The 14,148-nt window shown below is 46.9% G+C and overlaps 1 protein-coding gene across 1 annotated transcript; it reads left to right on the top strand.

Moving 5' to 3' along the window:
- The first annotated feature begins 8,112 nt into the window (after positions 1 to 8,112).
- On the top strand, positions 8,113 to 11,596 carry Adipoq (adiponectin, C1Q and collagen domain containing). The gene is made up of 2 exons (XM_052740315.1): positions 8,113 to 9,626; positions 10,693 to 11,596. The coding sequence occupies exons 1-2, from the start codon at positions 9,374 to 9,376 to the stop codon at positions 11,211 to 11,213; spliced, it is 774 nt and encodes a 257-aa protein (XP_052596275.1). The 5' UTR covers positions 8,113 to 9,373; the 3' UTR covers positions 11,214 to 11,596.
- Positions 11,597 to 14,148: the final 2,552 nt, after the last annotated feature.

The following is a 14,148-nucleotide window of genomic DNA, read 5'->3' as shown; positions in this document are numbered from 1 at the left end:
ATAAGACGAGGCCATTTTCTCCTCATTTTCGTCTATACGGTAGACTACACCAGAAGGTAAGACCAATTCTGCTGAATTCCTGGCTGGCTGGGTATAAATGCCCAATCCTGGCTGAGATGTGTCTAGGTTTTGTTCTCTGCAGGAGTGGGAGGATGGATGTAGAGGAACCTCAGATCAAGGGGGCACTGGTTGGGCCAGATAGGCACTGGGCTCTTCCTCATTTCTTCAGAGCTCTAAGAGAGAAAGAGTTATCTCCTTTAGTCCAAATGCTTGAGACCATCCTGAACTTTGCTCAGTCTGTTTGACAGCAAGGTGCTCACTGAGAAAAACCCTGGGGGTCAGTGAGGTGGGAGGGTTCACCCACGGGTGGAATTCAGCTGGAAAAAGGGATCTACTGCCTCTCAGCGCTGTGAGTTAAGATGATAGAAGCAGGCAGAGAGGAGGCGTGGGGAAGCCAAGTTGAGGTCTGACGTCAGACTGAAGTTTAGAATCTATTCCTACCACTTAGCTCTATTCAGTAGCTCAGTGCGGAGTAGATGCCGTAGACTACTGTCAGGACTGAGGGGGAAAATGGGTGTGGTCTGGCTGTTGTCTGAAGAGCTGTCGACATTTGTCAGCATGAGACATTTTAGGGTGCTTGAGGGAATCTGGTGACACAAAGAGGCAAGAGCCTGGAATACGGTGGCAATCTGGACAGAAAGCCATATTTTGAAAGGTATTTTCTGACAGGAGCATTGGACCCACTCGGTCTTTGCCAAACTCAATCCTTGCCCCAGTGAACACTGCATAGGCACCCTGGTGGTAGATGAGGTGAAGGGTGGAGGGTTGGGAAATCAAGGCAGCCTTTTGTGAGTCATGGGATGTAAGTGCCTTATCTGGAGAATTTTTGTTTGTTTGTTTGTTTTTAAGACAGGGTCTCACTAGATATCCCCAACTGGCCTGGAATTCACTACAAAGACCAGGCTACCACTGAACTCCCAGAGATCCACCTGCCTCAGCGCCTCCTGGGTGCTTAGAACCGTTCTTTTGAATCGAGCCTCACAAGGGTAGAGCCATCTCTCTCCTTGTGACTTCATTAAAAATGAGGAAAGGTAGTTTGGTCAGATGGATTTTGGGAACAGGAGGGCTAGCGAGCGGAAGAGGCCAGAGTGTAGCGTGGTTCTTGGAGCAGTTTGGTTCCCAAAGCTTAATAAGAGATCCTTCATGCCTCCTTCCCCGTGTCTTGAGGAATCCTAAGAAGAGATAGGGCTTGTTTCTCGTCTCGTACGAGTGAACATGTATGTGTGTGCATGTGGAAGCCAGAGGTCTCTCTCTCTCTCTCTCTCTTTCTCTCTCTCTCTCTCTCTCTCTCTCTCTCTCTCTCTCTCTCTCTCTCTCTCTCTTGATACAGGGTTTCTCTGTGTAGCTTTGCGCCTTTTCCTGGAACTCACTTGGTAGCCCAGGCTGGCCTCGAACTCACAGAGATCCGCCTGCCTCTGCCTCCCGAGTGCTGGGATTAAAGGCGTGCGCCACCACTGCCCAGCTTAGAGAGGTGTCTCTCTTAACCTCTGCCTTATTTTTTGATGAGAGAGACAAGGTCTCTTGCTGAACCTGGAGCTCGATGAGGAAGGCTGGACCCACTGGTTATTGATCTCCAGGGAGGCTTTTGTCTCTGGCACCCCACACCCACCCCAGCATTGGGATTGAAGGTGGCAGGCTTTTAGACGAGTTCTCGGGACCGGAACTCAGGTCCTCGTGCTTACACAGATAGCGCTCCATCAACTCCACCTTCTAAGCACTTAAAAATATCTAGTGTGTGTGTGTGTGTGTGTGTGTGTGTGCCACATGTGTGCAGGGACGCTCATTCTATGTCAGGCATGTCAGAGGACAGCTTTGGGAAGTCAGTTCTCTCCTCCAACCTCGTTTGAGGTGGTTCTCCCTTGTGGACTCCTCCACTCTGGGCACGCCAGGCTGCCCAGTCCACGAGCCTTGGGGTGATCCTCCTGTCTCCACTTACCTTCAACCTTTGCAGTGTTGCGATTACAGATGTTTGCCGCTGCGTCTGGCTTTTTATGTGCTTTCCAGGGATTGAACTCAGGTGGTCATGCTTGCCCAGGAAGTGCTTGTCCTGAGCCATTTCCCTTCACTTTCATTTTTGTCTTTTTTTTTTTTTAAAAGGAGGTTGCAGAGACAAACATTGCATTTACTTGCCAACCCAGAGGACCATTAGCTCCCAGGTGCTCTCCTGAAGTTAGGAGTCAATTCATCTGCAAAGCAAAAGATTCAATTAGGAGCTCATCCTAAAATCTTCATGGAGGGATGCTCTGCTTTTCCAGTTTCTGGAGAGTGTGCGTGTGTGCACATGTGTGTAAGGACACGAGAATGCAAACAACTCTCCTAAGGCCATGTGAGAGCTTCCAGATAATCTCCTTAGGAGTTAGACAGAGGTGACTCAGTTCCTGGTCTGGCCATTTGTGATTGGGTTGTACCATTGTGAAACAGACAATATTAACCCATCTTATATTTTTATTATTTATTTATTTATTTATTTATTTATTTATTTATTTATTTATTTATTTATTTGTGGTACTGAGGGTTGAACTTAGGGTTTCACACATACTAAGTAAGGGCTCCAGCCTCAGCTGCCACTTTGAATTTTAAGAATGGCTGTTTCATGTCATTCAACCCAAAGACTGCATGATCTTTTTGTTTTTTGAGACAGGGTTTCTCTATGTAGCGCTGGTTGTCCTGGAGTTCCTTCTGTAAACCAGGCTGGCCTCAGACTCAAAGATCCACCTGCCTCTGCCTCCCGAGTGCTGGGATTAAAGGCGTGTACCACCGCCGCCCAGCATAATCGTAAGCCTAGCATCTTGGCCTCGTGAAGTCTCAGGTTCTCCTGATTAGCACAGTGAGAAGTAAGGGTATAGGTGCGTTAAATAAGATAAAATCCCGAAAGTACTTTGTACTGGGTGTGATGGTGCACACCTTCACACCCAGCACTCAGGAGGCAGAGGCAGGTGGGTCTCTATGAGTTCAGGGCCAGGTTGGTCTACATAGAGAGCTCCAGGACAGCTGGGGCTGCATAGGAGCTCCTCGTTTCATAAAAAAAAAAAAAAGAAGTACCTTTCGCAAATGCTACTCCACAGAATCGTCACCACTGTCAAAGCGTACTCAAGTTCCTCATGTCCCGTGACCCCACTAAGCAGGTTATGACACTGGGCCCAAGCTCTGTGGGCAATTTCAGAGGCAGTGCTGCAGAGCACGCTGGCCTGTAAGTCAGAAATCTCTCAAGGCTCATTTTCCTGCTTTCTCAGCTTCCTCCCCTCTTGTGCAGTCTCATGAAGGTGAAAATAACTAACACGTCAAGGCTTCTAGCATGGAGCTTTTCCATGGGTGCAGGAGGTGCACACCCAGCCTTTCTGTTTCTAAGAGCAAGGATGGGAGGATTCCTGGGCTCGCCCTTGGCTCTGGGGTTTCTTGTGCGCTTTGTTCAGCCTTTGCTGGCTGGAGGCGTTGAGATCCTTTTCAGTGACCTCTTCTCTCAATGTGGCCATCTCTGCTCGTCCCAGAGGAAACCCCAGCCTTGTGTTTCACAAGACTCTGCTGTTGCTGCTGAAAAGGCAGCAGGTCAAAGTGGAATTTCACATCTACTTCACTATACTGTGGTCCTTAGGATCCTGGCACATGGAAGCCATCCCTTTGCATAATTCCTGGGGGGTTACCCAGGAGGGCAACTATAGGGAAGGCCAGTGTGGTGATCTGGTTCTACCTCGTTTGCTTCTTATGCTTGGGCAGAAATGACTGGACCTTTCTGGCTCCCAGATGTCTCACGTGGAGGTCTCCCTCCTGGTGTTGTGTGGGTGAAATGAAACGCAACAGCCGTCCAGAGTGGGTTGCCCATAAATATTTGTTTGCTTCCCTTTTCTCACGTATGTGTGTAGCAGTTTATAAGTTTATAAAACACTCCACACTTTCTGCCAAGTGGGTCTCATGATCCTGTTGTGAAATCACATTTCTAGGCAGAGCATAAAGCCAGGGAGGCAGATGTGGACAGAATGAGGAGTGGGCAAGATGAGAAGCCAGGTCATTTGATTCACAATCTTCTGTCTCTTATCCCCCCTTCCCCCCATGGGGAGGGATAGTAAAAGGCAAGGTATAAGACTTTAGTACTTTTCCTCGACTGTGTCAGAGAGTCTGTTACTAGGTCAGGGCTCAACTTCCAGCCCTTCTGTGTTTAGTTCTGGCATCCTGGACTATCACCAAACCGCTCAGCAGCCCCCTTTCCTCACCCCTAAATCAGTGCAGACGTAATTGACAGTTGTTGCTCACCAGCTTATTCCAGACACTCGGCTAAGTATGGTTTGTTGATGGTGTCATTTAGTCCTCCAACACACACATAAATGGTGAGAACTGGTCGTTTGCTGATTATTTGTACCTGAGCACGGGTTTCCCTGAGTACCCCATATTGTCTCCAAGATGGCTGCGATGATTAAATGAGACGAAGATGCAAAGACTCCCCAAATGTAAAGCACGATTCTCACCATCCGGCTTCATGACCTATCCAAAAGTGTTCTCTTTGTAGGGTGCTCTAGCTGTCGATTATGTATAGTACTCAGTTCCGTTCAATAGTGTTTCCCCTACAGAAATATAAGTCTTTCAAAATCAAAGTGTAACAATTGTTTTGTCTATAGAAAGAACAGAAATAATTTCAAATTAAAAAAAAAGATGCATTCTGTGTCCTTTAGTGGCTATCCTTAGCTGACTTTCCACCCAGAATTAGGTGGAAACGAAACCTTCTTCAATTAGGATCTGTCCTTAGCAAATGTCTAGGGGCTGGAGAGATAGCCCAGCGATTAACAGCATTTGCAGAGAACATCTTGGGAAGGACCCAGTTCCCAACCGTCGGTAGCTCCAGCTCCAGGAGATCCAATGCCTTCTGACCTCCCAGGGCTCCTGGACACAGGTACACACCCCCATGCATATTCCAATAATTCAAAAAACAAAAATAAATCTTAAAAAAGAAACAGCCGAGGGTACATACTGTGTAGTACCTCCACCCCATGCCACTCTTGGGGTTCCTAGAACAACTGCCCCTGGGGGGAGAGAAGAGTGTTGAGAACACAGGGGTGTTGCGGAAGACTGTGTTCTTTTAGGTGAGAAAGGATGTTGATTTTTCCAGCAGAAAGGGAGAACCCGGAAACTCTAGGGGTCTGCCTTTGCCTTCCTTCCCAGCATTTGGGATAAGTCCTGGGCCACCCTCCATCCTGGAGGTCCTCCTTAACTGCTTATACTAGCCCACACATTCTGGATTCTTGTTTCTCTTGGGAAAAGACTGTCGCTTCAGAGACGGTTCCTTCTTCACTTCTGGGGGGAAGAGGAGAGCTGAAGCTCTCAGGAATTTGGTGGCTGGAGCTGTAAGAAGACAAAAGCAGAGACGACACCGGATGGATGACATCTTTAAAGTCTCAGAGCAAGGGCCCGTGAGATGGCTCCGTGGGTAAAGATGTTGAACCTAATGACCCGTTTGTTCCCCAGGACCCAGTTGGTGGAAGGAGAGAACTGACCCCCTACAAGGTGCTCTCTGACTTCTGTGGGTACATACCCACAGGCATAAACACATGCTAACCAACTAACCAACCAACCAATTAACCAACCAACCGACTAACCAACCAACTAACTAACCAACCAAGCAACTAACTAAGCAACTACCTACCTACCTACCTGACTGATGACGGTAATAAAAAAGTTTCAGGACAAGCCTTCTCCCTAAATACAAAAGGGGATCAGGGAATTTTCCTCTGGTCTTCTCCTCCTTGCCTCTTTTGCTTTAAGCTAAAACCTAAGCTTTGCTTCATTTTGTTTGTAGCAGTTACTGAGACTTTGCTCCTGAGCTTTCCAGATTCAGTAGATGGCGACAAAGGCACATAGAGACTATGAGGCAGTCTGGGGCTGACACTCAGGCTCTCCAGGAGCAGCATTTGCTCCAGGCCACTGCCTCTGGCCCTCTCCTCCGCACACCTGCCAGTTTCAGTTGGTCTACAGTTATACCAGAATTGGATATTTAGTAAATGATGCATCCGAGCAATAGGGAGTGGAAAGATGAATTTAGTTAAAGGTATTTAAAACGATCTTACACCACAGTTTACAGCAACATATATATATATAAAATCACAGATGAACCAAAGAGTAGCCTTTTAAATAGATAGAGTGAAAAGAAGAAACAGAAAGAAAACGGAAAATTACCAAATCTTTCCTGTGATAAGAACTGTTTAATGGGAGTTGGGGATTTAGCTAAGTGGTAGAGCGTTTGCCTAGCAAGTGCAAGGCCCTGGGTTTGGTCCTCAGCTCTGGGGGTGGGGGGTAGGGGGTTGTTTAATGCTCGGAAGCAAAGAAAAGGTCAACAGAGCTGATTACATGAACTCTAAAGTTTCTGTACACCTAAAACAAGGACAAACAAGTCGAAGGATGATCTCCACAGTGCGGGAGAAGTCACAAGGCAGTGGCACGAGCTCACGCAAGCTTGTTGAAGAGACGTTCATAGGGGCTGGCATGCAGCCAAGTGGTCGAGCTGTTGCCTAGCACTGGCGAGGGCCTGGGTTTGAGTCTCAGCACCATAGAGGGTGAAAGACAACCTCCAGACTAAAACAACCTTTCTATGCACTGGGCATGCTGGTACACCCATGCAATCCCAGTTTGGTGGAGGCTGAGGCAGGAGGAATGCCCTGAATCTGAGGCAATTTGAGCTATATACTAAGACTCTGTGTCAAACAAACAAACAAACAAACAAAACCTAAATGGCAGCTTTTGCTTGTAATCCTAGGATTTGGGAGGTGGCAGTTACAGAATCAGGAGTTCAAGGCCATCTTGAACCCAATCATAGTAGGCTTGAGGCCAGGCTGGGTTACATGAAACCCATCCTCAAAATTCTGACCCCTCCCCCCTCACAACAAAACCCAAACCAAAACAGATCAAATAAATAAAAATGCAGCAGGAACCCATTGAGATGCTTAGTAAGTTAACCAACAGAGAATACTTACAGAGATACTTAGTGAGGAAATTAAGAGATAGCCCTCTCAATAAAATGTATAATTTATTAATGACTGGGGAACGAAAATCATTTATTTTGCTCACTGAACATAACAACAACATCTTCCGTTGTTGAGACAGAGTCTCACTATGTAGCTCTGGCTGTCCTGGAACTCACTATGTAGATCAGGCTGGATTCAAACTCACAAAAACCCTCCTGCCTCTGTCTCCCAAGGGGTGGGATTAAAGGCTTGAACCACTCTGCTTCCTCACAGTGCTCCAAAGCTGGTAAGAGCAATTCAGCAAGGCTTGCTTATTTATTTATCCTTTGTTGTGCTGAGGACCCAGGTCCTTGCAAATGCTAGGCAGGTGCTCTGTTACAGAGCTACACCCTCAGCCTGCGAGAGGTCATTCTGTGCACACACTAACACTTTATTGGGGGGCAGCACGGCATCTTGTAATGTTGGTATGTGTATTAAAAGATTTTTTAAAAGGGGTTGGCGAAGCCGGGCAGTGGTGGCGCACGCCTTTAATCCCAGCACTCGGGAGGCAGAGCCAGGCGGATCTCTGTGAATTCGAGGCCAGCCTGGTCTACAAAGTGAGTTCCAGGAAAGGCGCAAAGCTACACAGAGAAACCCTGTCTCGAAAAACCAAAAAAAAAAAAAAAAAAAAAAAGGGCGAGAGGGCTCAGTGGTTTAGAGAGCATACCGCTCTTCCAGAGGACCGGAGATCAGTTCCCAGAACTGACAGTGGGCAGCTCACAACTGCCTGGAACTCCATCTCTAGAGGATCTGACATCCTTTTCTGGCCTCCTCAGGCTCCTGTACACACGTAGCACATGCACATGCTCACACACACAAACGAAAATAAAACAAATTTTCTTCTTTTCTTTTTTTGGTTTTTCGAGACAGGGTTTCTCTGTGTAGCTTTGCACCTTTCCTGGAACTCACTTTGTAGACCAGGCTGGCCTCGAACTCACAGAGATCTGCCCGCCTCTGCCTCCTGAGTGCTGGGATTAAAGACGTGCGCCACCACTGCCTGGCTTCTTTTCTTTCTTTCTTTCTTTTTTTTTTAAGACTTAAAAGTGTTTAGGCGGGCTGGAGAAATGGCTCAGTGGTTAAGATCTTGCACTTGTTGCTTTCCCAGAGGATCCAGGTTTGGTTTCCGGTACCTACATGGTGCCTTATAACCATCCATCACTCTGGTTCTAGGGGATCTGATGCTCTCTTTTGTACATGTGTCTCATATACACACACAGACACAAATAAAAATAAGTCTTTAAAAAAAAGGTTAAAGCAGGCACAGTGGCACATGCTTTTAATTCCTGCACTTGGGAGGCAGAGGCAGGCAGATCTCTGAGTTTGAGTCCAGCCTGGTCTACAGAGTGAGTTCCAGGATAGCCAGGGCTACACAGAGAAAGCCTGTCTCGAAAAACCAAAAGGACAAAAGTTTTATAATTTGTATCTGGGAACATATCACAATAGAATGATACTTTTAGAAAAGCTATCTGCCTAAGGACATTTCAATATTAATTTAAAATCAGTACATGAGAAAATCTGTTGAGAACATAAAATAATATTTTGAAGTGGAAATAAGCTAAACAATCAACAAAGAAACAATTGCACATATCTTGGTCATATCCACTTGATGGATTGTCAATGCATACACTTTAAATGATGATCATAAACACTAGCAAATGACAGAGCTGGAACAGAAGCGTCTCAGGTGAAGGATGATTTCCGCCAAGTTTTAAGAATAAACAGATTCTTCAGAATTAGAATTACTTATTTTTCTGTAGTCTCCAAAGAGTTTGTGTGTGAGTGTGTGTGAGTGTGTGTGAGTGTGAATGTGTGAGTGTGTGATGTATTCATGTACACAAGTGCTCACAAGTGTGCATGTGTATATGAAGACGAGGGAGAAAAGAAGAAGAGCCAGGGAGTGAGAAGTTGTTTAGAGTTGAATGGAACTACCGGAAAAACCCAGGGCAGGATCTTGGAATGTTTGCTGTGTCAGGACCGGGAGACTAGAAGCAGACCATCCCTGCCAGCTGTGAACTGACAATCTGGCAGCTAAAGGAGATTATGTGCAGGAGATGATGCTATGCATTGTAAATCTCAGAGAAGGATGTCTAAGTGAAGGCCTTCTGGGAGAGGTGAGGACTGGGGTAGCCACTGAAGGCCTTCTGGGAGAGGTGAGGACTGGGGTAGCCACTGAAGGCCTTCTGGGAGAGGTGAGGACTGGGGTAGCCACTGAAGGCCTTCTGGGAGAGGTGAGTATTAAAAGTGCAGACTTTGGAGTAGACTCCGCTCGGATGGATGGAACACGATGCAGGTCCTGATCGGAGGTACTGTGTGGGTCTGCCCTTCCCATGGCTGTGCACTTGCTGATTGCAGGACTCAGGATGCTGCTGCTGCTGCTGCAGGCTGTCCTGCTGCTGTTAGTCCTGCCCAACCATGCTGAGGTTACCACGGCTGAAGAGCCGGGAGTCCTGATCCCTCCACCCAAGGAAACTTGTGCAGGTTGGATGGCAGGCATCCCAGGACATCCTGGCCACAATGGGACACCAGGCCGTGATGGCAGAGATGGCACTCCTGGCGAGAAGGGTGAGAAAGGAGACGCAGGTACGAAGGGTCTTGGGCAGAGGGGGGCTTTGCAGGGTATGTGATACCAGTTGCTAAGGCAAGAAGCAAAACCTTATTTTGTGTGGATCATAAGCATCCTGGGGCTTGAGTTGTCCTCTTTGAGAGAGACAAGGTGGTACCTACTGAGGTATCCATGACTTTACTCTATCTGCCTCTACTTCCTTCTGCCTACCCTTGTCCATATTCCCAATGTATTCCTATTCTTCTTTCCCCTCTTAACTCTTGTTCTACTCACTGGCATTCACCTGGACTTTTAGTGCACTCCTGGAGCACTCTAGCTTTTAGAGAATGCGTGGCTTAGTTGAGAAGACAAGTATAATGGACAAGACTCTGGGCAGTGGTTACAAGGACACAGTGTCTTCCAACACGCAACCTGCCAGTCTGAACATGTGCAAATGCTGAAGGCATGGGGTACAGGAAAAGTGCACTCAGTGAGGATGCAGATCAATGATCAGGCTGTGCTGAGGAGGCAGGGCTTGAGCCACACCTCCAAAGATGGCTCCAGAGAACAGAGGAGGAGGACATCTGGACAGAGGGGACAGAAGGCAGGCACAGTGGTCGCTTAGCCCGTGCACAAAGGACTTGTAGGGCACATGAACTATGGTGGATACTTACAGGAGGTACATTTCTGGAAACCTGCTGGGCTATGGGGGATATGGAAAGGTATGAGATGAAGGAATGAATACACGAATGAGTAAATGGATACTTCACGATCAGAACGTGACCCCAGCTGACTCCTACTAACTCAGAGCCTCTACCAGGCCAACTCATTCACGTGTCAAGCAAAGAGCAAATGAACCAGGATGTATTATCCAGCTTGAACATTCTAAATATTAATCAGTTTGCTCACCCATCTTTTCACTCACTCATAACTATTAAAAATAAGGTTGGAGATAAACTTATGGGAGCCCATCAGGCTATGGAGGGTGTGGGAAGTGGAGATGGCATCCTCCCGTGTCCTGTCAAATGGGTTGTGGGTGGAGGCCCTGGAACCAGCCTGGGCAGCTCTGTTCCCAGCAGTCACAGAGCTCTTCTCACTTTCCAGGTCTTCTTGGTCCTAAGGGGGAGACAGGAGATGTCGGAGTGACTGGAGCTGAGGGGCCCCGAGGCTTTCCCGGAATCCCCGGCAGGAAAGGAGAGCCTGGAGAAGGTGCTTATGTGTATCGCTCAGCATTCAGCGTGGGGCTGGAGACTGGAGTCACTGTCCCCAGTGTTCCCATCCGCTTTACTAAGATCTTCTACAACCTACAGAATCATTACGATAGTAGCACAGGGAAATTCTACTGCAACATTCCAGGGGTCTACTATTTCTCCTACCATATCACGGTGTACATGAAAGACGTGAAGGTGAGTCTCTTCAAGAAGGACAAGGCTGTTCTCTTCACTTATGACCAGTATCAGGAGAAGAACGTGGATCAGGCCTCCGGCTCTGTGCTCCTCCATCTGGAGGTGGGTGACCAAGTCTGGCTCCAGGTGTATGGAGACGGGACTCATAGCGGACTCTATGCAGATAATGTCAATGACTGTACCTTCACAGGCTTCCTCCTGTACCATGACACCAACTGATTGCAACTAACTCAGAGCTCCCCACAGCCTAAGCACCCCAAGAATCAAATGACAGCCCACAAGCTCCCAGCATAGCTTGAAAGATTGATTTTACGGTTTAGTTTGAGGGTTCTGAATATTATCCACACATGTATTCATTCATTCATGAAATGACTTCATAAAAAATCTTTTCTGGGCTCCTAGTCCTGAAGAAGAAACATTCCTTGGTCTTCACAACTCTTACATAGTAGCAATAACAGAATGAAAATAACATTTAAGGGAGGAGTTTCACCATACTCTCACTGACTATAAGGAAGTAGACAATGCTATTTTGTGTCCACTCTCTCTTGATGTTCACACAAATCCTGTAAGGTACTCATGAAATACACGATCTCCTCTCTTCACAGCTAGAGTCTTTAGGATGTGTTTATGAATGTCTAAAGTCCTACACTTGTTAAAATGGCAGAGCTAAAAGTGAAGGCCAGAGCATGGTCTGTTCCCATTGGATGGGACCGTTTTTCAAAAGCACATGCTTGTTTATTGTGTTGGTAGAGGTCTCTGTCCACCTCATCTGAGGCTCTCAGTTGACATCCATCAAGACTTCTCTCCAGTAGAGCTCTCTCAGAGAAGGTGGTCCTATGTCAAGGTCCTAGTCCAGCTGGACTGATACTCATTGGCTCCTTCCCTACTCTGCGCATGCGCTCCTCTGTGTCCGTGCTCCTGTACTTCCTTCCAGCTAGGGAAACCTCTACCACATTCACGTGTGTTTTTTTTCCGCCGTCTCCCAAGGCCACTCGGAGAGAAGATTTTCTGATGTGATCTCATTCCAACTCCCTCTGTGTTTTTCCACAGATGAAAGTCTGTGTGTGAGACAGGTTCTCCTCAGACTAGGAGAAATTGCCTGTTAAGACTGAGCTTCCTCTCCCCGCCGCCCTCACCCTCACTCCCTGAATCCTCTGAAGGTCCTTGACAATTGCTTAAAAAAGAACAGTCTCCTGAATCCCATTTATACCCATAATTTACTTCAGTTCAGTTTCTACAATACTCTTTCTTATCCAAAGAGCCATCTCATTTAGGAACACTGTGGTTTTAATAACCCAGTCCCACTGTTCAAATGGATAGCTTCATCCTTTCCTACTGAGGTGAGGGATGGCTGTGCTTTCCACAGCACCCACAGAATTATCCCTCAGACTGTTGTGGCCGAATCTCCAGACCCTTGAGCAAGACCACCACAGAGCTGATATCCAATGCAAAACACACAGGGGTTTATTGATAACAAGCAAGCCCGGGCTTGGTCCTTGGTCCGTGTCCAACATCTGACACAGTGGGTGGAGGAGGATGGCCCTGAGCTCTCAGGGTGAGGAGTTTTTAAAGGGAAAAACCGCAAACAGGGTCGTACAAGCCTTGGTGTCATATGATTAGATGAGGGTGTGTAACCTTTGAATTTACTGGTTGGGGATAACAGTTATCAATTTGGGGGCAGGCCTTGACAAGTCTCAGGCTCTGTCCTTGAACTATCATGTAGGCTGGCTGGCCTCACACGTTCACATTTATGTACACATGCACGTAGCTCTAAGTTGGTGAGGGATCACAGACAGTAAACAACTGGCTGAACCTTGAGCAGTCAGAGTACATGCAGAAAGGGAGCTACTGCAAGGACTATGTCATGGCCCTCCCAGAAACTGCTTGCTCAAGTCTCAGGAAACTGCAAGTGAGGCCTGATCTCTGAGAGAAGACTGAGCAGCCTGTTATGGCATCTGCTTGGTCCTTTCAAAACAAGTCATTTGAGCATGAAACCCAAAGCACAGAGGAATTTGCCTCCTTCTTTCCATGAGCACCGACAAGGTGGAGGAAGAACCGGCACCCCTGAATTGATCTTGTTTTCCGAGACTTACAGGTGGAAGGGCTGGAGAGATGGCTTTCTGTTTCCGAGCATTTGCTGTTCTCATAGAGGACCTGGGTTCTGATGCCAGCAGCCACACCGGACAGCTCACAGCTACCTATAACTTCAGTTCCGGGGATCCCACGTCCTTTTCTGGTTTCTGTAGGCACTGCACGTACGTGGTGCTCTTGAATAAACTCAGGCACACACATATACACATAAAATAAACAAACAAATGAACCTTAAAACACAGGCAGTTCTCTATGAGAGGCAAAGTCCTTTGATAACTCTGCCATAGGAGCTAAACACACTTGGCTCGAGACCTTGGTTATTGCTGGCCTTTGAAGGATCACCTTGACACATATTGCCTGGCTCTCAGTGTGTGTTAAGGATGTGAGTAGGTCTCCCTGGCTTCCCCATCATGAAGTCCTACAGGCCTTTGTTCCTTCTATCTGTGAGCAGCAGGCCTGTGTAGCCCTCAGGCAGCCATGTGTGACTGAATTAGCGGTGGTACTGTACTCGGAATCAACCTAGACCTTCCACACACTACTCAAGTGCTCACCACTGAGCTGTAGCTCAAGCCCAGAATCTGGGTATTTAAAAACTGATCCGTAAAGCCAAGAGATGTTTGAAAACTGAAAAACAAAATGATGACTTCAAATGATTTTGTTTACATCCATTAATAAAAGTCTTTTGTATAAATTATAAAGAAGAGCTACAAGTGGCAAACAGTGGTGAACTTTCCCTTAGGAGAAGACCACTTGAATGGAACACTTTAAAGGTTTAGAAAAAGAATGAATAAGTCCGTGCATATGTTGCTTTGTTTTCAAGTTTATGTTCTGGATGATTCCCTTGGTAGGGATGTTTGGACTTTGTCCTTTGAAGTGCTTGCTTATTGTCATTTTCTGCAAGTAAAGGTCCACTCCAGTGTTGCAAGTAAAACTATGCTATGCACCACTTCTCTTTTTATTTTCTGGAGGAACATTTGAGGTCAAGAGAAGGATAAGTGGGTATTAGGACTCTATGTTGCAAGTGGCGGAATACCCACCCTCAAACAAGGCAGGCAAAAAATAA

Source organism: Peromyscus californicus, unplaced genomic scaffold (genome assembly GCF_007827085.1).
Source record: "Peromyscus californicus insignis strain IS unplaced genomic scaffold, ASM782708v3 Scaffold_16__1_contigs__length_79575227, whole genome shotgun sequence".
Lineage (NCBI taxonomy): Eukaryota > Metazoa > Chordata > Mammalia > Rodentia > Cricetidae > Peromyscus > Peromyscus californicus.
Note: the sequence above shows the minus strand (reverse complement) of the source record. Positions and strands in the feature narration are given on the sequence as shown.

Coding starts and splice junctions, on each gene's coding strand:
- Adipoq (XM_052740315.1), top strand. CDS start 9,374: ATGGCTGTGCACTTGCTGATTGCAGGACTCAGGATGCTGCTGCTGCTG. Junction 9,627..10,692: donor GGGTGAGAAAGGAGACGCAG/GTACGAAGGGTC, acceptor CTCACTTTCCAG/GTCTTCTTGGTCCTAAGGGG.